The sequence below is a fragment of the Thamnophis elegans genome, chromosome 6, assembly GCF_009769535.1.
Source record: "Thamnophis elegans isolate rThaEle1 chromosome 6, rThaEle1.pri, whole genome shotgun sequence".
Taxonomy (NCBI): domain Eukaryota; kingdom Metazoa; phylum Chordata; class Lepidosauria; order Squamata; family Colubridae; genus Thamnophis; species Thamnophis elegans.
Genome location: NC_045546.1, coordinates 29425100 through 29451802, shown reverse-complemented (window position 1 = coordinate 29451802; position 26703 = coordinate 29425100). Strand labels below are relative to the sequence as shown.

Here is a 26703-nt window from a genome sequence, read left to right as displayed (position 1 = left end):
AAGTCGCTGGGTAATTGGGTCCAGATTGGATATGTTTAAACATTCATGAGGCTGGCAAAGGACTGAAAGGGGTGGTTGCCTTGATAGTGGGGGTGGGAGGTGGGGGGTGGGGAGAAGTCTAGTCACCGAGAGCTGCCAGCGAACAATTCTGGGAAAGGGAAAGGGAGCGAGCGAGCGAGCAGGCACGGGCAAACAGCATGTGTGATGAGCAATAGCGGTGAACCTTACAGATACTGCTAACTGCCCTGCTGTCTGCCTGCGTGCGTGTGTGTTTGAGAGTGTGTGTGTGTGTCGGTGTTTGTGCGTCCGTGAGTGTGTATGTGTGTGTGTGTGTAAGAAGGAAGGAGGGGGAGAGAGAAAGAGAGAGGGGAGGGAGTGGAGAGGGTGGGGGAGAGATAAGAGAGAGTGAAAGAGAGAGGAGGAAAAAGGAGAGAGGAGGAAGGAACCACAAGGAAGAAGGGGACAATACAATCATGCTGTGCTGTATGAGAAGAACAAAACAGGTAGAGCTGAAGATTTTTTAAAATATATATATCTATATATCTGTTGGGGGAATTCCTAGGCTGTTGGCTAAAATGTTTCTGTATGTGTTGAATGTGTGTCTGTGTGTATACACAGACAGACACACAAACAGACATTTGGAGGGAGAGGCAACTGTTTCTAAGAGGCTTTTTCCTTTGCAATTCTTTAAGCATCTTTGCACCGAAGGCTGAGATCACACACCCCTTCCATGAAAGCAATGGTTTGTGTGTGTGTGTGTGTATTTTGTGTATGTTTTGCCTGTGGAGTCAGAAGGTGGATGGTGGGAAGGCTGTGTAATGATCAGAATTGGGGAGAAGCAAGGGGGAAACCCCCTCCCCCTAAAAGCAGCACCTGAGAGGGGGGGAAGTGGGGGAAGAAGATGGAATTTCTTAGAATGGTCTGTTTCGGATTTGGAAGATCTGGATTGCAAGGAGGAGAGAGTTGATTTTGGCTTGAACTGAAGGAAGGAGGGTAGCAATTCCAATTCTGTCCATTCTTTTTGAAGATATGATATAAATATTTCCAAAAACATATAAGAAAGGTTTTGTATGTTAGTGTTAGCTGTGGTAGATCCTAAAGGGCGTGCTGTATAGAGATTTTGAATCATGGGTGTTTCCCCATCTTCCATTGTAAGATAATGTAAATGAGAAGAGAGTTACCATTTGTTATCTTTTATTTTCTTTTTCTCCTAAATATGATAACATTTTACTAAGCTGAAAGTAAAGTGCTAGGAGAAATTTGATGTGGGTAAGGAGAAATGGCTAAGAAGAATTCGCTCTTCTTCACAAATTTTCATACCAGAAGCACTTGAACAACTGTGCACAATCTGGTAAAGAGATAGAGGACCACGCCTCTGTTAGGTCTTAGCTGTGATGGGATAGGAAAGATGAAATGGAATTAACTTGGTGGAAACCTAATTTTGATGATATTGGTCCCATGTAATTTATTTTAATAGCAGGAGAGGTGGATTGTGAAGAAATTGGGAAGGCATCTTGCACCTGACCATTAAACAAGGATGAGCCAGAATTAAAAAAGGCATAAATACCCTCAGTCCTTCTGTTCTTCTGTCAGAATACTTATTATGCCAAACTCTCTCTCCTTAGAATCATCAATGTACTCAGAATCCTGCTTTATGAGGAATAGTATGGATTTATGCCATTCCCCATGGATTTATTGAAATCATAAGGGATTTTTGGCCTTTTGATATCTGTATCTGTAAAAAGGTTTTAGGACATGCTTCTTATAGACAAAATGCACTTTTTCAGTGAAAGAAAATTTACTCATTCAGAAACTGATATTGCCTAATGCAGTATTATAACAATAAAGAAAAATGATACAATTCTATAATTTTTTTTGTTGAAATAATTACTGTAGATATATATTTAATTAAAAAAAATGTAAAAGCAGAATATTGTTGGAAAGGCAGTCTGGTAAACCACAAGGGTGGGGCTGGTGAAAGGAACTTCCCTTTGCAATAGTGTTGTTATTCTCCATACATGTTTGGGACTTCTGTTCATATTGCACTTAGTAAAACCTGAAATAATATGGAAATGAGACATGGATTAGCAGAAGATTATGGGGCGAAAAAAAGGGAGGAGGAGGTAGAAGGCAGACAGAAAGACAAATTAAACACAGTGAATGGTGAAGCTTAGTAACTGTTCGAATAAGGTAGAATCCCTTCAAGGTTTGGAAATGTTAGGCTGTAAAGCTATGTCAATTATCTTCTCAAAAGGGAGCTACAAAAGATATGGGAAAAATCTATTTCTTGCCTTAGAAATCCTATTTTTTCCCATGATTTTTTTCTAATGAATATATGAATCTGTGGCAAAGAAGCTGCTAAATCATAAAAATACAAGCACAATCAAAAGGCAAACTTCCTCATACATTCTTTATGTGACACATTTTCATAAATGTAGGAACACAGTCGGAAATTATATAGATCTAAACATACTTATCAATGTATAAACCAATGTATTTTTGGCAGACACAAAGAGACACACCCAGGCATGTATATTCTGGTTCACATATTTATAACTGCACATAGAAGTGCAACTTCAACTTTGACACACCCACATACACATGTATCCCCAGTCCTACCCTTTGAGCCATACTGCATTTTGCATACGCATAAGCCAATTACATTTATCAAAAAAAAAAAAAAAAAACTGGAAAAAGTTTTAAATCATTGCATAAAATTCCCATCTGAAAAAGAGCAGATCCTTATCCCTATTTGACCCTTGTCTCCCTTTTCTCTAAAGCCATTCAGAAAAGGAAAGCTAAATAACAGTGATGCCATCAAATTGCTATGATGGGAAGTGGGTGTTTCTAAATCATAGGGAGGTCTCCTTGCTACCTAGGGAATCCCTCCTGGATTTAGAAATGCGAGTAACAGAAATTGTATGTTAATTGTATAGGGTGCTTGTCTACATTGGTCCATACCCATGTGTTTGTAAGATACATTGAATCCTATAAAGGTAAATTTAAGATATAAATACATTTAATTCTATAATATTATTGGGTTTTAGTATACATCTCATTTGTCCCAACCAATGTCTGTAAGTTGTAGTGAAGTGACAAAACCTGCTGACCTTACAGTGGCACTAGCCTGATTTTTAACATATCCCTAATGGCTTTCAAAACACATTCTTGCAATGCTGACAGGTACTGCAGATGGCAAATAGGATTGTGGAGTTGGACAATTGTAATCATGCATCCCTGAAGCTGATATGACTTTCTGGGTCTGGAGATAGGAATTGACTAGACATGCTTCTCCATGAAACAGTATCTCCTGTATGCATGTATGTATAGAGGAGATAAGTAGGTGGGATGCTCAATAGTGAACAAAATGAGGGATTAAAATGGAATATCAGTTGTATTTTCACTTGTAGTTGAAATTATTCTTATCTTAATATATTCCTGGTTTCAATACATTAATGCTTAAGAGAAAGAGTGGTCTGAACTATGCCACACCCATGAAACTGAAAGAAGGGGAGGGGGTAGAAGAAAGAAGTAGGAGAAAGCCTGCATTTCTTTCCTTTTCCACATGAGCAGCAAGGATAAGCAGGACTCATTTGTCTGTCTGTCTGATTGTATCTATCATCTATCTATCTGTCTGTCTGTCTGTCTGTCTGTCTGTATGTCTGTCTGTCTGTCTGTCTGTCTGTCTGTCTATCTATCTATCTATCTATCTATCTATCTATCTATCTATCTATCTATCTATCTATCTATCTATCTATCTATCATCACAATCCTCATCCTCATCATCTGCATCATCATGTAATGTAACTGGAAAGGAAACTAGAGGATATTATCACAGCTAGTGCTCTGCCTATTTACACTAGAAATGCCAGAAATAATAATAATAATAATAATAATAATAATAATAATAATAATAATAATAATGAAAATGGGAAGAAAAAAGCAGAGTCAACTCTGACAGGAGGTTATATTATACTAGCCTATTGCTCCCATTTGAAAACAACTGAATTCTGCCTCAATGCTACAAAGATTGCAAACTCATGGGGGGTGTTGCTTTTATACCATTCAATGCTGAAGCGAGAGGAGGGAATGAAGAGGTGAAACAGTTTTCTCCTTAGGGATAGAGTGTGTTGAAAAGAGGAAGCAGACACCTGATTATTACAGCAAGTGTGTTATAATAATAAGCCAGTAGAACCCAGCCAATTTCATTCATCATAAATTGAAATCAAACTCAGCTAGTGATGCTAGGTAATTTTTCACAACTTCTTAATTTCAGCATGCAAGTTTTTCATGGTTTTTATGATTTGGCAGATTATGTGTTCCTTTCCCCCCCCTGATGTCTTTAAAGACTTCTAATAAATCAAATGGAAACACTAACTCTTGATTCTCCCTTTTCTCTCTCTCTCCCTATGAAATTTTCTGAACTACTTAGTTATTATAGAAATTGATTTTTCATAAATCACTTACTGTAAGCCATCTCTCACTGCATGTATGAAGATCCCAGGAGGCTTTATTGAATGTAGTTCTTCCATAATGTAAAAAGCAACAAAGATGATTAGTGGAATATGCCATTATTTTCTTGCAAGCACAACTTTTCTATCAGTATTCATTCTATAATAGCACTCATCATAGGTTTAGGGTTTCTGATAAAATATTGGAAATAATCTATAGTCATAGGTGTGGGGAGAGAGCATGCATGCAATATATCATGCTCAAAACTCAACAAATATTTGTGCATGCAGAAGAAAGTAATTCTTCAGATCGAGATACATATATTCGTTATTGTTGGTCATTGGGAAAATTCCCCAAGTCATTTATTTATAATAAAATAAAAGCATGTATCAAGCCCATATAGAAAATATTGCTTAGCCAACAGCTGTCCTCTCTGCAAGGATGACATGATGTGATTTTCCTAAAGGCAGAATTCTCAGATTATGAGTTGAGTATACATTACTTTGGCTGCAGATACACTATATCCTTTTCAAAACAGTTCTGTAGTATGAGAGTACATATCATCTTGTTTTGCTGTGATTAGTGTATGAAACATTCCTTGCTGCAGGGAACAGGAGTAGGCTGTTCATAAACTGACAGACAGGTTTTGTGTCTCATACAGATGCTCTGCCTGCATGTTGATGTAGTGGATGGCTGCAAGGCTCTGCATCTCCTGTTCATGAAATTCTATGCATATAGAAATAATTGCTTGCATAAATATAAGCTGCAGGTTCCACACTGCAAGCCTGGCAAATCTCTAAAACCAAATACGTTTTGGTCAATAATTTTCAGGCATGCAGTATTGCAAGGCTTAAAAAAAAACTACTAACAAACCCACATCAATTAGCAATTTTTTCAGTTGCATGTTTTTCCTCTTCCCGAGGAGTCATCTGAGAGTTTGGAGCATCCTATTTTGAATGGGGTTAAAGGAAAATCAATAGGATGTTCAGTTTTTCAAAGAAGGATATTGCATTGGCCATCAGCTGCCTTCTGCTTCATTCTTGGAAGTGGCTGTTTTCAGGAATGCAAAATAAATAAATTTTCTTCATCATTAGCAATGAGAGAGAATACATATAGTGGGGCCATTGATCAGCATTTTAAAATGAAAAAAAAAATACACCAGTCCTTTGGAGCTTATGAAATTATGTATGTCATGTGATTTCAGTGTTATGGGTGGGACAGAGAATTACCAAGGACTGCTATCATACTGGGTTTGGCAGTGTATAGGAAAGCATCATATCATTCAGTTTTACTCACCTATTGGGGGATAATTTTGATGGGACATATGGCACTAGTGTGGCAAGTGCCATATATATGCAATCTACTATATGCAATCTGCGAGGCAGCCCATAAAAAGTAACTGTTGCATATCTTAACTATTTTATAGTACTGTATATAATACAAGTATGTTGAAAAAGTATAGAGTTTTTAAAAATATTTTAAATGTACTTTTTAAAACCATCATTTTCTGTACAAATTTAAGTGGTTTTCTTGTTTAAAAAATGAAAAAAAAACCTACACGTGTTCTTTGAATATATGTGCCACCATGGCTTTTAATGCAAAACAATCATATGCCTGAGCTGTTAGCCTTGCTTATGCGATTAGGGGGCTTTCACACCAGTTAGCCATATGCATTATAAGCAGTGTAAGAGAAAATGCTTCTGTGCAGTTGTCCATACAGTATTCTTGTGCATGAAAAGGGAGTGAAGAAAATAAAAATAAAAGCTAAAAAGGCTCTCCAACACCAGGCACTTTTGAATGGTCTGGATACATCAACATCATGGAGAAAAAAAATCCAAGCTATGGAGGTCAGTACATGGGAGCCATAAGAAGTACAGATTCATATGCAAGTCAAAATTTGAACTGGTCATAAGATATAAAATGGACATGTTTTTGCTCAGCTGAGTTCAAAAAAGAGTTCTTTGAAAACAATTTGTCACCCCCCCTTCTCTTTCCCTCCCTCCCTTCTTCCCCCTCCCTCTCCTTCTCTCATTGCAAATGGAAAATAAGATTCCTTTGGATCTTTTTCTTCTTACTCTTTCCTCAGAAAAAATATTTCTCTCATTAATTTTGGACTAAGGTGCCCAAACCTGGCAACTTTAAGACTTGGGGATTTCAACTTGAAGTTGAAGTCCCCAAGTCTTAAAGTTGCCAAGTTTGCAGACCTCTGGACTAAAGAAAAAAAAATCCCTAAAGTAGTGAAATTGTAATGTAAAGAAATGAATCGATTACTACTTTACTAAAGTATCTTCCCTAGGTTTTCCCTCCTATATTGTGCATATTATTGAAATGTGTGGGATCTTTCCTGAAGTGTATTCTCAAGGGTGATGATCTTCATATGAATGATGCAACTGGGGATAATTTGGGTAGATCCTCCCTTCTGCTTTAGTACCTGGTAGATGGGAGGGGTCCATGTGCTTGCATCATTCACAGATAATTCTCAGCCAAACAGAAGTGCATCCCCTTTTAATTACTGGGATGACTTCAAAATGTCTAACTGACTTTCAGAATTCCTTGCTAGTTAGAGATGCAGCTATGGATTTTGTGAAGATATTCAGTACATGCTTGTTGTTCCTGAATGACATCTGAATACATTAATGGACTCCCCATTTGTATACTCTATTTTAATGCTGGTAAAGAGAGATTTCTGATCTACAGCCAGCATGTGAAAATAGCAAAATGCTTATTCCTGCACTACATTCACCTGTTGGATTTCCACTGAGTTTATTTATTTTTTGTTCATGTAATTCTTTCTTTCAGTGATTCTGAAATGGATGGAAATCTGAGTTATAAATGTACTTAACATTGCATAACTATTCACAGTTCTCAAATGCTGGGTCACATAGTCTTTATGAAAGAAAAAAAGCCCACAAAATGTTTTTCTTCAATATGTACAAAACATTAGTTACCAGCTGTAACTCAAGTCAATCAAGAGGCATTCTTGCTTGATGCAGTGAAAATGAAGGAGCAAAAGCTAATGAGTGTGTGTATGTGTTGTGTGGGTGTTTGGTGTATGTGGGTGAGAGGTGGGTGGGGAAAATGTTATAAAAAAGGAAAAAGCAGAGGCGAGCTTGTGAAAAAGAGCTGGGCCTTCCAGTTTTTACATGTCTGAGTCATTCAGGACAGAGAATAAATAAAACATACTTAGCAAAGTTTATTTTTCTTAGAAAATAATGGTTCTTTATATTAAACTGTGTTAATTTATTGCATCAGCAGCAAAGACAACAAAGATTCCCCTGGCATAAAATATTAACAGACATACTGTGGCATCATCTTGTCTTTAATATTTTTATATGGTTGATTAATTGATTGGTTCCATGAATCTTCTGTCATCTTGGATAAAGATTATGAGATGTATTCCAACTTAAAAGATAGTGTTGTGATTTGAAGATTATTGTCTATGAGAACTGAGAATCAGCTGTACTCTGATTTGGTTTTGCAATTATATGGACTCTTATGCCAAGTCACATCCCACTTTCAACATCCCATTGATCCATCCATATGGATATGAAGATGGATGTCTAGGACCTAGTGAAGGCAAGGGTTTGCATTATTATAGGCAGTATCTATTTTATCTTGTGGAAATTGATATATGGATGATAAAGAGTTTTTAGTTTATAGGACAATTTTTACATTATTAGGTCTTTTTTTTTAGATTTCTATTACACAGACAACTCATCCACATCCACAATAATGCATCTTTCCATGATGAAACCATACTGATTTGCTTATGTGGAAAAAATTCATTAGGGAAAATATGGATGTATTGCAGTTAGTGCAATAAATGTGCTATTCTTTTTCAGAAAATTAGTAGTATTGTGTCCTCCTACTCTTCATTTGGTTTTGACTTTTGGATTTTTGTCTATCCAGCTTCCTCTTTAAAATGTGATCTTAGTTTTAAGTTACTAGTGTCATCTTCAAATTTTTCAAATCCTTCTCAGTGTTCCTATGTTCATACTGGTTTCTTCCTTCCTTTGGTCCATTTTCAGACTGCTTAAACAACTAATTTGTATTCATTGCACTAAACCAATGCAAAAGATGCATTTGCATACATTTCTGCCTACAGATTTAAAGGTACATCATCCCATCTGCTGAGGTCAGAAAGCATGTTCCAAACAGGTGTAATCTGTAGTCTCTTAAGAGGTGAAGTTGGGTGTGAATTGAATTTACTACTGAATTCAATATTGATTCAATATAACATAATGTCATCAACCATCACCCGCTGTTAATCCTCAACATTTGACAGAAAGTTGCAGTCTCAGAAAATGGTAGCGTAATTTGAATACTGTGGCTATCCCTTGACCTAATCCCCATAAAGTTATTTTATTTTTGTTGGGAAAAATGTCTTGTGAAAATGAGTTTTGCAGTTAATTATATGTGTGAAGAAGTCATTCTTTTCGTCTCTCTTGCATGTAATAAGACTGATCTGTAATTTTTAAAGGTTATTCTGTTTTATTTACTCTTATCACACTGATCATGTTTTCTACAAAAGAAGAAAAAAACTGGTTAGGTTTTCCTTAGTCATCCTTTTTTCCCTAAGCCTGTTCTGTCTTGTGTTTCCCCAAAAAGATTTTCTTTTTAAAAATACCATTGTCAGAGCATTTTTTTCTAGATAAGATAACCATAATTGCACTGCTGCTCTAAATCAGGAATTTAAAGTTGTTTTCCTAATAATTTCCTTTATGTTTTTCCTTCTGCTATCTAATTAGTAACACTGTAGCTGAACTAATCACATCAGAACATCCAGATTCAGGGAAGGCTTTTAAGCCTTTCTTGTAATGTCGAGGCATGACCCATGATTGAATCAATACTTTCTCTTCATAGGGATTTATGGAAGGAGCAGTAACTGGCTTGGAGGGGCACCGACATAGCTAAAGCCATTATCCTTACGGTGCAGCCAAGAAAGAGAGTTTATTATTGCAAGGACATTGTAGGTTTGGTCCTCATAATAATAAATGCCATCCTCTGGTACTGCTGTTTGAAAAAGCTAGCTAAGAAATGCAACTTAATGCTAAACGTGAACACAAAAAAGAGTGTTTGTTTTGAGGAAAACAGAAATATACTTTTAACCCAGTAGAACTCCCCCACCCCCAACCCAAACCTTTTGGGAGAGCGGTTGAGAGAGGTTTTTCATTGGACTTGAGGGGGCATGGTTTTGCATGCTGCCTGCAGATGGGGCATCACTTGTTTGCATGGCCCTGTTTCTGGCATGCTGCATACTGGAGCCGGTCCATGGACCGGAGGGTGAGGACCCCTGTTTTAACCTTTTTCTGTTTCATTATCGAGCTTGAGAGGGGCAAAGTGAGGCCACTGGCAAGGGAATGCATTCAAGAATGTGATGAAATGCAGCATTTGCAACTTCATAAAATTTTATAGTTGACTTTAAAAAATAACAATTTATATTAGTAGTTCTTAATCTGGTGAAATTGTAGTTGATGTCCATGTCAGGATACTGCCCATTGCATAGATAGGGGTTTGCATGAGCTATACTTTTGGTGTTTCAACTATTGTGCAACTGACCTATGTCTGCTTTCCTTAAAAAAGTGTGTGTGTGTGTGTGTGTGTGTGTGTAGAATAATCAATAGCCTGCAACTCATCCATTCTGCACATATTTAGATATAAATATTTAAATGACTATGAACAGCAGTTGATTATGGATGGTTCGAAAAGCTGTTCAGCATTTCTCCTTCATGACTTCATAACTCCCCTAAGGCTAAGTGGGATCTAATTATGTACAAATATGGTAGCCAAGCAAGTTTTCAATTTTCAGTGCCCTGTTTAGTTGCCTTATACTAGTGTTGGCGAATCTTTTTGGCACCAAGTGCTGAAATGGAAGCACTCATGTGAGGGGGAGCTCGAGTGCCATAGGTTCTCCATCACTGCCTTATACTGTAGTGCTGTGATATTTGAGCTAGAAGAAACAGGAAAAAAGCATGCCTGAAATTTTCTGTGTATGAGCAACCTCATTACATATGTACAGATTGAATCTGTAGCAAAGGTCTATCTGGTACCTAGTCTTCATTTCTGTCTCCACAGTGGCCAATTACTAGGAAATATGATACTTGAGGCTATAGATTAAGGAAGATTGTTTTATATTACCTGACTTCCTAAGTTAATCTTTAGCCAGTTTCATTGAATATAATATAAAATATCTTGAAAGCTAGGTTATATGTTATACGCAGAGCACAACTGTTGATGAATGGCAATTTGAGGCTAAATGTATACGAAAAAATAGCAATCTATTTCTTCAGATGTTGGGTAGGAAATGGGAAACATATAAAATAAATCATATATAGTTTAGAACAAAATACGAAATGTTTTAATACAAATGCAGTTCACATATATAGCACAATGTGAATAATGTTCAAAGAAACCATTATGTTAAACTAAAGATCAACAGACCAACAGCCAATATTTTTAGTGTCTGTTCAATTGTATAAATTACTGGATTTATGCATGTGTGTTGGCGTCTGCTGTGAGAATGAAGTCCTGTTGATTTTTTTTATATGAGTCTCTCTTTTCCTAGAGTTCCATCTTGCCTAACTAGGAGAGTTGGTTTCCAGAGTTTCACTTCTAAGACAAGTTCTGAAGAAAACTGGCTCCACTTGAATTCCTCTGCTTCAGCTGCAAACAAAGAGGATTACAGTTGGACCAAACCAGGGGTGAAATCCAGCAGGTTCTGATAGGTTCTGGAGAACTGGTAGTGGAAATTTTGAGTAGTTCGGAGAACCGGCAAATGCCACCTCCAGTTGGCCCCAGAGTGGGGTGGGAATGGAGATTTTGCAGTATCCTTCCCCTGCAATGCCCACCAAGCCACGTCCACCAAGCCACACCATGCCCACAGAACCGGTAGTAAAAAAAATTGAATTTCACCACTGGACCAAACCCTATCTCAGAGCTTGTTTCATGAAGTCTATTTGGGTTTCCCCTAGTTATTTCTTATTTATTACTATTTATATGTGGCTCTAATCCAAATAAGGGTCTAAGTCAGTGATGGCTAACCTTTTTATTGTCGCCTGCTGAAAGCAATGATGCAATGCATGTGTGACCCCCCACTACATGCCCTGCTCCCCTTGCATGCATACCCGACCCCCCCAGCCCTCCATTTTGGGCCTAGTAGACCTCCCTGCAGTCTCCTGGAAGCAAAAATGGGCTGCGGGTGTGTGTGTGTGCCCCCTGCAGGGTGTGTGTGCACCCTGCAACAAAAATGAGCTCCACACATGTGCCCATCACCTATGCATGCGCGGCAGAAAATCAGTTGTCTGGTGGGAGGTGAGTGCGCATGCACGATGCAGCTGAGCTGGGGCAATGGCTTGCATGCCCACAGAGAGAATTCTGCGTGCCACAGTTTCGCTATCCTGGGTCGAAGTGATTTACAAAACAAGAAGAACATGGGAATTAAAATAGTGGTAAATCAGAAATCAAAACAAAACAAAACAATACTCCTGTGGAAAACTAATGGTTAGCATCGTGATAAAAATAATGTGTACAGTAAAAGGAATTTTCTTTAGATTCAAAGAAAGACAGCTCCTTCTACTAGATAATGGAATAGCAGTAAGTAGTAGCAGGAAACCATTTTTATTGTATATTTATTCATTTGAAGCAATCAAAGAGTGAGTGTAAATTCCACCTGTCCTCAGAACTTCAGAACCAGTTGAGATGCCTTCTGCTAGTGAACAGATGGTCCAATCATACTTCAGCCAAGAAAAGGCCTTGTGTTAGCAAGATGTAAGCATCTGCAAAAGGTTTATTTTAGAGGCTTAATAATAGCATTAGGAATACAATACTATATTTGAGTGGGCGTGGTATTAAGCTGCTCAAAATACAAGAAATGTAAATGTATGGATAAACTATAAAAACAATATGTAATAAAATATTTCATTTAATTTTGAAACTATTGAGAAATAGTCTATTTATTAGATGAATTTAGGAAATCATTTTAAATAAATATGAGTATGTAACCAACAATTCATTGAGAGTCAGGTGGCATGCAAGTTTTAAAAAATTATCTTACTTGAAAAATATTCACGGCTGATCATTTTTTTTCAATTGAAGAGAACCTAATATTCTTCTATGAACATTATGATGATTATTAACATTTCCAATTATCATTTTTTTCAATTAGCATTCTCTAATAGTATTATGAGCAGACTAATACTGCCTATAAGCAGTAATATTCAGAGACATCTCTTATTCAGAGACATGGATTTCTTCATATTGCTTCTTCATAAATCTTTTTACTGTGTTGTTTTCCTTTGAAGAAATATTCTGATCAGTTCACTCCAAACTAAGCAGATTTGCATGATGCAAACCAGATTATATTTGTTTCCCTTCCCTGCAGTTTGTTACTCTGTGTTATGCTTATTGGTCTCCTTTACTGGATTGTGTCTAGGATTTCTGAGTACTCTTTCCTGTTTCATTCTTCCTCCATTACCATATGCAAGTACATGTATGTTTCCAATACCTAGCAGTCTGTGATGTTGTCTCCTTTTTCTTTATTATTTCATTTGAAATCCTTTGGATAAGATTTATAAGTCTTGTTCCATGTATTCATGCCTTTCTGACATACAGATCTTTCTTGCCTAGGAGGGTTTTTTTATTTTTGTTTTATGTTGGTATATCATGGTCTAGAAATCCATTTTTTTCTCCAGGATACCATTCATTTCATTTTATTTGTCTTGTATGCCGCCCACTCCCGGAGGACTCCGGGCGGCTCACAACAGACAAGGGAAGGGGGATAAATAGACAAAGACAACACTTTAAAAAAAGACGCAACATTCACAATTTCTGTGGGGCTGGATGTTTCACAAGCCCCCCCAGCCTGCTGGAGCAGCCAGGACTTGGTGGCTTTGTGGAAGGCCGGGAGGGTAGTAAGGGTCCGGATCTCCACGGGGAGGTCATTCCAGAGGGCTGGAACTGCAACAGAGAAGGCTCTCCCCCGGGGAGTCACCAGCCGGCATTGGCTGGCAGATGGAATCTGGAGGAGACCTAACCTGTGAGATCTAATCGGTCTATGGGAGATAATCGGCAGGAGGCGGTCTCTCAGGTACCCAGGTCCGATGCCATGTAGAGCTTTATAGGTAACGACCAGCACCACCTTGAAGCAGGTCCAGAGACTAATGGGTAGCCAGTGCAGCTCGCGGAGGATAGGTGTGACGTGAGTGTACCTGGGTGCACCCACAATCGCTCGCACGGCTGCATTCTAGACTAACTGAAGTCTTCGAACACTCTTCTAGGGCAGCCCCATGTAGAGCGCGTTACAGTAGTCCAGTCTTGAGGTCACAAGGGCATGAGTGACTGTCTGAATGGCCTCCCGATCCAGGTAGGGTAACATCCATTGCCAGATGTTCACTTACAAACTTGCTTTACTTTTTGTCCATAAGTAGATAAGTAGTGGATAAGTTGGAAAGGGGGGTAATATTTTTACCACGTCCTGAAATTTGAAATTTTGGTGCGGATAGCAAGCTTTGACTAAGATTCTCAACTCCAGGAAGGTCAACAAAAATTCTACCAAGGAATAAAAAAGGAACCCAGCACCTGGAACTTAGCATACTTGTCACAATAACGTATTTGACTTGCACATAATTGCTTTTGTCTCCCACTATCACCACATTTTTATTCCTTGGTAGAGTTTTTGTTGACCCTGCTGGAGTTGAGAACCTTATATTGGAGGGTTAGGATGATACAACTATTTTAGGTGGTTGAAGCTTGCTTTCCACACTAAAATTTCAAATCTCACCATTCCAATGGAGATGGACTTCCCAGTTTATCCTCTCTTGCCTGGTTACACATTTCCAAAAACTCATTATTGCTGCTGGAATGTCATCTTCCTGTTTGTCTCCCGTGTTTCTGGCAACTCTCTTTTCCATGTCCTCCTTGGATGTCTAATTCTGCTGAATTTTGAATGGTATCTGTATGATATTTACATGGTACTTCACCAAGTCTTCAAGAAAAAAGGTCCCCAATCTTTTGCCTTTTCCTGCAAGGGAATAGTAAGATAGGATTAGTTTGCCCTTCTGGTAAGAATGCAATTATAGCACAGGATCATGTAGCTAAGACTATAGACAAGGAAAAACAACTGGGCAATACAAATGTTTAATAACAACAGCAGCAACTGGGGAAGGAGCAAGAGAATGGAAGAAATGTGGGTATAGTATGACCATGTATGACAGGCTATTTCATCTTCATTCAGCCTCAGAGAGTCTAGACTCATGTTTCAATTCTTGATGAGGTTAGAGCAGTTGAAGATGCTAGAATAATTCCATAAAAAATTAGTAATGACAGATGTAACATCATTACAGAAGGTTTAAAGACACATAGAGGGAATTTCTTCTGAAAATGGTGGCTACTCCATTCGTTGTTCTCTTGTACAAGTGTGCCCCAGGTGGCATGTGGAGCCCTCACTGCAAGCATGTGAGCTGCCACTCCAGTTCAGCTCCACTGCACATGTGCACACACCTCCTGCCGGCCAGCTGATTTTTGTGTCTCTGACACACAAGCGGGGGGGCATGATGCATGTGGGAGATGTGCATGCATGCTTGGGGGGCAGGGGATATGTGGGAGATGTGCATGCATGTCTGTGGGGGGGGTTGCACGTGCAGGGTGTGGGGAGAAGCGTGGGCGGGCAGCATCCCCCTGCCATTTTTGGTCCCAGGAAGCTGCAGGGAAGCTAGGTCCAAAACAGGATGGGGGAGCGGGAGGGGGTCCTGCATGCATGCACAGGGGGATGGGACACACCGGGGGATTGTGTATACATTGCATTATGGGATGGGCATGCACACTTTCGGCACGTGTTGACAAAAAGATATCAGTGGTATAGACCTCAAAAACCTTAACTCTGTGCCCAGAGCCATGGAAAAGGACAGCTTTAGTTTAGGAGTGAAGGTTATCTTAGAAATTCAGTGGCTAAATGAAAAACAAGAGTTTAGCTTTCCACAAAGAAATTTAGAGGAAATCTCCAGAGATGAAGAGCAGAAATGGATTTAAATGAGGTACTTGTCACTGTGCTATATTGTGCATATATATTTTAAATATATGGAACAATTTTCTTAGTTTTATTGTTGCTAAATCAATTTGCAGCCGGGAATTATCTCTTTCTTCTGTCCACTGTGGATCTAATCTGTATGGATTTCTCATACTTTTAAGCAAAATAAAAGCAAAGAGATTTGCAGACCAATCATACAATATTGTATGCATTTCGATTCTCAGATACTAAAGAAGCTATCACATTATTGGATGTTAATGTGTTTCCCTATAATGAAAAAAACTGTGTTTACTATAATACATACATTTATACATAATATATTTACTATAATAAATACAAATTATGGACAGGGATAGTGCTATCCCATTTCTTCATATTATATAATATTATATTAACATGTTTAATACCCAATTGGGCTAGTTTTTATTAGAATGTGAAAGTTGTTATGGATTCATTCAGCTTTAAGAATTTCCTGTTCTATTTCTATTCATGTGGTAATTTCTTTTTGATCTGATTTTCATTGCTTTCTGCTCACTTTTTGTAGTTTGCTCTCTACACACATGTTTATTCTGACCAAGTTAGCAACATGCCTAATTATCCTCATTATAAGCATCCTGTGTTTCATTAGCTCCTTCTGCTACAGTGACTGTTCATTCATTTCTGGGGGAAAATGTGGCTTCAGTGATCAAAGTCAGACTTCTAATGACAGATGAAAAGGAGGAGGTATAATCAAAGCAGAAAGGATATACATTCGATGAGCAAAATATGATTTAACATGAGGATATGTGGCTTCATCAGAATCCCTGTGCAGTAAAGGCCATTCCACCTGAAACGCAGAGAGCTTGCAATATAAACATTTCCAGAAGGCAAAAAATTGGGGAGGTAGTGTGTGATTAGAAAACAAAAAAGCATCCAGCAATTCACTAGGACAGAACATAACAAAAGCTCACCAGGATTAAATTAAACAAAGATCATTCTAGTGAAGGAAATGCTCAATATATTGATACATGACACAAAATTAGATTACTGATCTCCTAGGAGGTGGGCTAGAGAAGCGTGCTGAAAGAAACAGAATGGAAGTGTAAAGAGTTTTGTTTCATCAGGGAGATTAAAAAAAAGAAGTAGAATAGCAATAGTACTTAGACTTATATAATTCTTCATGGTAATTTACAGCACACTCTGGTTTACAATGTCAGCATATTGCCCCCAACAATCTGGGTCTTCATTTTACTGACTTCAAAAGAATGGAAGGCTGAGCCAACCTTGAGCCCTGTCAGGATTGAACTCTAGGATGTGAGCACCAGTAGCCTGCAATACTGTATTCTAACCATACCAGGCACTGTGCCACCAGGCCTTCTAAATATAAATATAGGTTATTAGTAAGTAAGGATGCAGTGGCTCAGTGACTAAGACACTGAGCTTGTCGATCAGAAAGGTCGCCAGTTCGCTGTTCGAATCCTTAGTGCTGCATAACAGAGTGAGCTCCCGTTACTTGTCCCAGCTTCTGCCAACCTAGCAATTTGAAAGCATGTAAAAAATGCAAGTAGAAAAATAGGGACCACCTTTGGTGGGAAGGTAACAGCCTTCGGCATTTAGTCATGCCAGCCACATGACCACGGAGATGTCTTCAGACAGCGCTGGCTCTTCGGTTTTGAAACGGACATGAGCACCACCCCCTAGAGGTAGGAACAAATAGCATATATGTGGGAGGGGAAGCTTTACCTTTACTTTACTTTGGTAATATACTTGTGAAAAAGATCTTAGCATATTAGCTAAGTCAGCAATGTAATGTGGCTGAAAAAAAGTGAATATAGTGTAAGGCCTACATCAACTGAAAATATTGCAAATCATAGAAGGTAATACTTTATATTTAATAAATTTATAAAGGCTTAGAAATTAAGGCAGCATGTAATTAAATGTAATGCAATACTTAAACACAAGACCAAATAACATCACACAGTGCTAAATATAACAGAGAAAGCAAACAATAACCAAGATAGATGATTCTCTGAATGGTTAAAATGCCAATAGCTCCCTGAGCTTGGAGAAGAAATTGAGTGTTTAAAGATCATTTAAAGATTTGTAGAGACAGAACATGGAAGTCATTACAAAGGAAAGAAAATACAGACAACATACTTCTAAGTCCTATCAAATAACTTTCATTAGGAGAAAAGATACAAAGCATGTTTGGTCTTTCAAATCTTATGGGACAAATAGAAATGGTAGGCTAGGGGAGGCTCCAGATAGCGAGACTATATGCCATCAAGGCTTTTAGAAATGATAACTAGCACGTTGAATTGCTTACTGGAAGCTTACTGGTAACCAATGCAGCAGATGAAGTTGACTGTTATATGAGCATACTGAAATGCAACCTGTAACTGTATGTAGCTTATGACTAATCTTCAAGAGCAGCTCCATGTAATGCTCATTGCAACCAGATGCTTTGGTTGAACACAATCCCAAGAACTTTTCTGTTCACCCTAGTCTAGGAAGGATTCACAGAAAAGCAATGAAGATTGTCAGAGGACCAGAAACTAAACCTTATAAAGAGAATTTGATGGAACTTGGTATGTTTATTCTTAAGAGAATGCTGGGGGAGAAAGCACTCCGCAAACACTCTGCAAAGATGTGTTCTGCTTTTTCCAGAAAGCAGGACAATTAAATCTAAAATAATGGCATTCATTTACACCAAAGTACACTCCAGTTGAATGTTAGGAACACTTTCTAACAACAAAAGCACTTAATCACAGGAGTCAATTGTCCAGAAGATTTCCACTTCAAGTGGAGACTAAATAGTATCAATTTGGAGCTCTATAATTTGGATTCCTATACTAGAAAGATTATAGAAAAGATTATTCCACATTTATACATCTACTGCAGAGGTATCAAACTATATTTCATTGAGAACCACATCAAGGTTATGTTTGACCTTGGCGGCCAGGGTGGGCATGGCCAGATCGACGTCACTCGCGTCAGGGCCACCTGAGCTCTGTTTTTGGCCATGATGTCCTATTTCAATCCTCTGCCAGTGAAATCAGAGCTAGGGAGGGCTGCATGTGGGTCAGCCCTTGCTGTTACCAGGTCGGCCCCACAGACCAGTTCTAAGCACCCTGTGGGCTGGATCCAGACACTGGACACTGAAAAAGTATGAAGCAGGCAAAATGTACTTCACTATTTCATTTCCAGCAATTGGTTAACTTCCTCTCAATTAAGGATTCTACAGAACAGAGAGAATCTAGAACTGCATACAGTTCCTTACTCCGATCCTAAAGTTTTGGTTCCATTCCTAGACCCTTCAAATTTCCAAAGAAGTTTGATTTTTTAAATGTGACAGAATGGAAAAATTATTTACCGCATTTGATGTAATGTTATTTTATTAATATGAAATAAACCCTTTTGTTCAGGACTTTGTCCTATTGAATGATATTTTGAAAAGCAGTCCTAAAAGGCAAAAAAATTCTGTTCTAGGTTGATATGGATGACAATTATTCATTTATATACCATTCATGAATTTATCTACTCCTCTCTTAAAACCATCCCTACATTCTTCTTAGGTCTTTAATCAAAAGACACAAGGACTCAGTAGGACACAGGTGTCAAATTCATGGCATCATATTGCCGTAACGTGACATTTTCATGACATTTTTTCCTTTGCAGAACTGGGGTGGGCGGGGCCTAAGTGTGACGCATCTAGCCTCCAGGCCGCCAATTTGACACCCCTGTAGGACATAGAACAAACAAAGTCTAAAATTGTGTTAATTGATACAGCCAATTAAGCTTGCGGGAATTGGTTTCAGCCCCAAGCAGTCTGGGTTTGTTTGGGGTAAATTATTTCCTCCAGGTAATCTGTTTCCCCTGTGTCATATTAACTGCTTTCTTTGCAAGGCCCTTGATTTAAAAAAAACCTCACCTCGCTAGCTGTTCTATCTTGAAGACTGTTTCCATTTCAGCCCTATATCAGGCAAGAATTAAAGGAGAAAACAAGGTATTGTTTTAACAATAATTTATTAAATATGTATGCCACCTGATTCTTGGCAACCTTAAATGTTTTTCTTCTTTACTTTAGATGGATTCAGGTGTGTTTATGTACTGAACCGTGTATACTTGTTAGCTGTAAACACTATCATTCAAACATTTGAATGTTGAACTTTAACAGAATTTTCTGGAACATGTGAATGGGTTAGTATGAACAGCCTTAGACATTTAATGTTGGAAGCAAATTGGCTCCTCCCAATTGCTGATAGAATAAAAATATTTTTGTTTCTTTTAATGTGTATTATGTAACATATTCACTAATTCCCTTGCAAAATGGGGAATTTTCTGACATTTTGCAAGGCTCTCAAAGAGAAGGAACTGACCGCCAGTGCTACTTCGGGAAATCGGCATGTGGAGTCCAGTGGTCTGAGGAGAAGGAGAATCGGGCGCAGCCCTTCTCCCTGCATGAGGGGCTACCCCCCCCCGTCCGCACACACACACACACATACACACACACACATACAGACATACCTTTTTTAAAAAAATAGCAATAGCAGTTAGACTTATATACTGCTTCGTAATGCTTTACAGCCCTCTCTAAGCGGTTTACAGAGTCAGCATATTGCCCCCAACAATCTGGGTCCTCATTTTACCCACGTTGGATGGATGTAAGGCTGAGTCAACCTTGAGCCTGGTGGGATTCGATCTGCCAAACTGCTGGCAGCTGGTGATCAGCAGAAGTAGCCTGCAGGACTGCACTCTAACCACCGTGTCACCGTGGTTCTTAATAGTTAATTATGTCTAATATATCTTATTTCACTACCATTGCCAAACCATAAGTTGAGTTTCTTTCACCAAAACACAATCACAATTTATTTCCAGTTTAGCTGATATCACTTCAAGCCCTTTTAGTGCACCTATGTTATTAGCTTTATCTTTGCTTCCTCCAATGTGCATTGCTTCACACTAAGTGTCAAATTGGATCTGATAATAGTTAAGCAAAAATGAGCCCCATCTATGCACAGAGATCATTTACTCTATGCTGGGGTTGCCAGTAAACCAAAGTGGTAACTGAAGAAGTTTTGAAGCAGTAGAGATTTCTAGAAGGCATAGCCAGATTAGCAGGTCAAGGACAGGCACTTCTATCATATCACTACCTTTGCCAAATTTATACAATCTTTGTAAATGCCCGTTTTGAGGAACCTGAGCAGCCTCATGGTGTTAAGTATTTTTTTAAATAGACTGAAAGTTTAAAATAACAGCTTCAGTAAGACATTTAAAGGAACACATCTACTGGCATCTTTGTCAGTATTACTTACAAGGCAAAGTAATTATATAAAAGCAGATTTTGCCAAAATCCTGATGAGGGGGAAAAAAGATATACATTAATTTCATTCAGTGTGATCTAGTGACATCTTGAGGATTCACTCAAAATATATATATATATCTACATCTCTATATCTGTCGTCCATCCATCCATCCACCCACCTATCCATCTATCTATTTATATCTATCTAGTTATCTAGCTATATAGATATCTATCTATCTATCATCTATCTGGATGGATGATAGATAGATGGACGGACGAACGGACGGACAGACAGAAAGATAGACTAAAACTTTTTCCTGTCTATTAGTTTCTAGCTGGGATTTTAACTCCACGACTTAATTCCAGATGTGATATTCTAAGATTGTTTTGGTGAGGCAAGATAGCCTTGGAGCTTTGGTAAAAGAAAAAGCAGATGTGAACAAAATTGGTACATCCTTTAGATTAGTCACAGGTTCCAAGACTGTGTCTTTGGCCTGTCTTATATGATCATATACTATAGTTTGCCCACTGTCCCCCCAATTTATCTTTTTAACAGTAGCTTAAATCTCATAAAAAAATAAAATTCTGCAAGCTCTCATATGAGAGCTCATAAGATTTAGTGAATTTATAGGATGTTGGCTTTTATATAAAAAAATACTAATTTTATTGATTTTATTAAGAGAGTTGTCTAAGCTATTTTAATGTAGAATTGATGCCTTAGCTTCTTTGGGTGCTGAGTTATAATATGATACATGAATCATATATGATGTGCAAATATAGTCATGATTATTCCTGGTGGCTTAAGAAACTCATGATGCAGCTTTTAGAATACAGTATTGTAGGAAAACTGTGCCCATAGCCTAAAGTTCGATTCTAACAGAAAAACACAGTTGGAAGGGACCTTGGAAGTCTTCAACCCCTCACTTAAGCAGAAAACCCTATACCATTTCAGATAAATGGTTGTCCAAGCTCTTCTTAAAAACCTCCAGTGTTGGAGCATCCACAACTTCTGAAGGCAAGTCCACTGATTAATTGTAACTTTCAGGAAATTTCTTCTTAGTTCTAGGTTGTGTATGTGTGTGTGTCAAGGATTAAGGGTCAAGGGTTGAATCCCAATGGACTCAAGGTTGACTCAGACTTCCATCCTTCCAAAGTCAGCAAAATGAGGAGCCAGATTGGGCAATATGCTGACATTATAAACCGCTCAGAGAGTCCTGTAAAACATTATGAAGTAGTATATAAGTCTAAGTGCTATTGCTATTCTTTGTCTACTATTGTCTATGCCCCCCCCCTTTTTTTCTTTCTGCATCCATTTCCTGCAGTTCAGCTTGGTATGCATATAGTTTCAAGTTTAATCCACACACCAATCTTGTGAAATGGACAAGGTAGGCCAGAATCAAAACCATTTAACAAAAATTATGAATAATTATAATCTTACATTAGGAAGTTCTGTTCCCTGGGAACTGTAGTGGTCACAGGGAGTACTAGGAAGGGCATGTCATGGCAAAATCACCTACAAGAGGCTGCCTTTATTGAACAAGTTTCTACCTCCCATCAACCACTGAGTCCTACACCCTCCCTGACTGTTTAGTAATAGGTTGGTATTATCCTGGTTGGAGAAAGAAACATTGCCCGAAGCAGCCATGCATTAATACATCAACTTACAAATCAATATTCTCTCTGACAAGGCTAATTCCATGGAGGCACGCTACCACCAGCTGTGCTTGGAGGGGAAACGTGGCTAGCCAAGGGAGATTTTAATGAAGAAGTGTCTGGAACCCATAGCAATCCCTGGGACCAATGTGGCTGATATCTGGGAACTACTGTAAAAGCACACAATGAATCATGCTAACAAAAGCAGCAACCATTTTGTTTTTCTGGTTTGGGCAAATTTGTATTCAGTTTCCTATTTGAACTTCTCTTTTAGCATTACAATCTTCCCTCTTCTTCACACATTCTATTTCACTGTTCATTTTTCTTCTTCCTTTTGCCCATTTTCTTTCCTTTTCTGCTATGAGACTCACCCAACTTTTCTGCTCTTTATCATTATTGATCTTTCATCATTCTTATTCTCTTTCACATTAGAAAACTTCTTGTTGACCGGCTACTTCTGAGGAAATAAGCAGACAACCAGGTCTCTGATTCCCTCCCCCCCAACCAACTTTATGAGTTTAAGAATAACAGTAATGAAATCTCACTTCAGTGTGAATAATTTTTTGAAATTACATGCATAACCAACATATTTTCCTTAAACAAAGAAAAATAATCATCTAACTTCCTTTTCTTTAACTGCTTGAGATATTTATCTGATTTTAAGAAACCTGTAGAAAAATTTGGAAAGTTAATCATTCTTATATCCAGTGACATGAAATATTAAAAATACAAATAAAAAAGGGTTGGGGAAGATTCTTTGCTGAACTCAGCATATTCTATTTATTAGACTTAGTGAAAACATCAGCACTATCAGCGTATACTGAGATTCAAGGATAGAGGCTAGTGTGACAGCATCATTTTCATATACCTGCGAGCTGCAAGTTTGTATTATTTGGTTTTTCTTTGGCTTCCTTTTGTTTGGGGCTATTTGATTTGAAACATAGATATACATATTCCATTCAACTGGACATCAGAATCCTTCATTATTAAGTTAGTTATCTTTGTGTCTTGCTGTAAAGCTGCTGTCATATTTTGTTTGTTCAGACTTACACATGGAGGCCAGAAGGCATCCAAAGCCTGTTCAGTATTCGAAACAATCAGATGGAGCAATATCTTCCCTTCATGGCAGATGAACCAATTAGCTGCAATGTAATCCCAAGAGTTATTTCAGCCTTTTGGGTTTTCTTACATACTTCAATAAACAATGGCAATCCTGTTGTTACTACAAATTTAATCAACATAAGGTCCATTCAATTACTGCCTTCTCATGGTTTGACTGAGGTTGAGATAACTGAATCAAATCCAATTCTTCAACCAGCATGAAACAGTGGGCAGCTTTGCATGAAATAGTAACTAGAGAGAAGCATCTATACTATCCACTTGTTTTATTTTCACTTTTTCCATATCATCTGAACTTAACATTGTCAACTTTATTCCACTAACCAGGATTTGAAAGCAATATTTGAAGTTGAACACTTAATATCTGCCCAGTCTTGCTTAGGTAAGTTTAGTAAATTTGTAAGTTTAATTTTATTTATAGGCCGCCCAATCCCGAAGGACTCCGGGCGGCTTACAGAAGGGAAAAGAAAGAAAATAAGAGAAAGTGAAAATAAAATAAGACAAGTTAAAATGACACAGATACACTCATTTCAGTCGGGGCTGGACCTCAACAATGAGGTCAACAGCCCCAGGCCTGCCGGAAAAGCCAGGTCTTGACAGCTTTTCTGAAGGCCATGAGAGTGGGTGTGGTCCGGATTTCTGGGGGTAGTTCGTTCCAAAGGGTCAGAGCAGCCACAGAGAAGGCTCTCCTCTGGGGAGCCGCCAGCTGACATTGTCTGGCTGACAGCATCTGAAGGAGGCCAACCCTGAGGGATCTTACCGACCACTGGGAGGAGTGTGGCAGTAGGCGTTTTTGCAGGTATGCTGGTCCTAAGCCATGTAGGGCTTTAAAAGTAATAACCAACACCTTGAATTGCGTCCGGAGACCAATGGGTAGCCAGTGCAGCTCACGGAGGATAGGTGTAACATGGGTGTACCTATCACTCGCGCGGCTGCATTCTAGCAATAGCAATAGCAGTTAGACTTATATACCGCTTCATAGGGCTTTCAGCCCTCTCTAAGCGGTTTACAGAGTCAGCATATTGCCCCCACAGTCTGGGTCCTCATTTTACCCACCTCGGAAGGCTGAGTCAACCTTGAGCCGGTGAGAGTTGAACTGCCGAACTGCAGCTAACAGTCAGCTGAAGTGTCTGCAGTACTGCACTCTAACCACTGTGCCACCTCGGCTCTTGAATTAGTTCAAGGACTAGGTTCTGGACTAGTTGCAGTCTCCGAACACTTTTCAAGGGTAACCCCATGTAGAGCGTGTTGCAGTAATCCAGCCTTGAGGTGACTAGGGCATGAGTGACAGTTTGGAGTGTCTCCCGATCCAAATAGGGCCGCAATTGGTGCACCAGGCAAACCTGGGCAAAGGCTCCCCTGGTCACAGCCAACAGATGATGTTCCAGTGTCAGCTGTGAATCCAGGAGGACCCCCAAATTGCGTGCCCTCTCTGAGGGGTGTAAGTTTTCACCCCCCAGGATCAAGGATGGACTATGTGGGCTGTCCTTCGGGGGGAACATCCATAGCCACTCAGTCTTGTTGGGATTGAGCATGAGTTTGTTTACCCCCATCTAGATCCTAACAGCCTCCAGGCACCGGCACATCATGTCTGCTGCTACACTGAGCTGGCACGGGGCAGAGAGATATAATTGTGTATCATCAGCATACTGATGATACTTAACCCCGTGCTGTCGAATGATCTCACCCAGCGGCTTCATGTAGATGTTAAATAGGAGGGGGGACAAGACCGAACCCTGCGGCACCCCACATTTAAGGGGCCTAGGGGTTGACCTCTGTCACCCGACCAACACTGACTGCGACCTGTCAGAGAGGTAAGAGGAGAACCACCGTAAAACGGTGCCTTCCACCCCCAACTCCTCTAACTGTCGCAGAAGGATACCATGGTCAATGGTATCGAAAGCCACTGAGAGGTCAAGAAGCACCAAGATAGAGGAATGTCCTCTATCCCTGGCCCACCAGAGATCATCGGTCAGTGCAACCAAAGCGGTTTCTGTTCTGTATCCCAGCCTGAAGCCAGACTGAAAGGAGTCTAGGTAAGGTGAAACATATGTGTAGAAATTTGAGAAACAACTAAATATCAAATTATTGGGGGTGGGAAGAGAATTCTTCACTATCCACTTGACATGGTAGATTTACCATATTTTTTTTTTGACCCATGAAATAAGCGCTTGGCCTTATTTTCAGGGAAATCTTATTATTTTTGAGGTGCAGGAGGCAGCGAACATGGTCACCTCATGGCTGCTGCTGTGATGCAATATTTTTGGGGACAGCTTATTTTCAAGGAGGGCTTATTTTAGCACATGCGCTCAAAAGCCTGATTGAGCTTATTATCCAGGGACGTCTTATTTTCGGGGAAACAGGTAGTTGTGGTTTTTTTTCATGCATAGCAACCTTAACATATGTGAACTTCAATTCCCAGAATTGAATTCAGTATTGGAATTTGAAGTCCACAAATACCAAAGTTACCAAATTTGAAAACACTGATTTAAATGATATAGAAAAAGTAGAAAAGAGAACTCTCTTTGTTTTATATATTTGTACATTAAATCAACCAATAATATAATTCTGAGTTTAGGACTAACGATAACGAAATCTCATTTCAGTGTGAATGATTTTTAGAAATTATATGCATAACAAACATATTTTCTTTAAATACAGAAAAATAATGACATGATGTAATGTGACAGTGTAGGTTAGGTTTGATTCAAATAATAATTCCGCTCTTTGCTCCCTCTCGCCCACCCAGTCTTAAAATAGTCTTATTTGTTGTCTATACACAAAAATGAAAAAATAAATATTGGGGAAGTTCTACAGGTTATATAGACCTTGGATAATCTTGGGTTTTATTAAACACCTGTTCTCTTCTACATATATCCTTGCACTTTTAGAATTGATTTATTATGCTATTACAAAAGCTGTTTTATTTCCATAAATTTTTATTTGTGTTTTACAAATCATTTGATCCATTTACCTTTTTATACTACCATTTTTGTGTGGTTAGTGAAAAACAGAATATAAAATTCAAATAAAATAAATTATTTTCTCCTTAAGATTTCAGATTGAAAAACTGATGTGTTAATGGCTCAGAGGTGACAAAATTTTATCTGAATTTATGTTTGTCTAACAAGCCCTATCATCACATTCTTATATGAACCTGGGCTGGGAATAG

At 38.7% G+C, this 26703-nt stretch overlaps 1 protein-coding gene across 1 annotated transcript in view; it reads left to right on the top strand.

The window, feature by feature from the left end:
• The first annotated feature begins 405 nt into the window (after nt 1-405).
• Nucleotides 406-26703, top strand: part of GAP43 (growth associated protein 43) — a 72943-nt gene continuing 46645 nt past the window's right edge. Inside the window, exon 1 of the mRNA XM_032220109.1 lies at nt 406-503. Coding sequence (XP_032076000.1) covers nt 474-503 — 30 coding nt within the window. The 5' untranslated portion in view covers nt 406-473. The remainder of the gene's footprint in view (nt 504-26703) is intronic.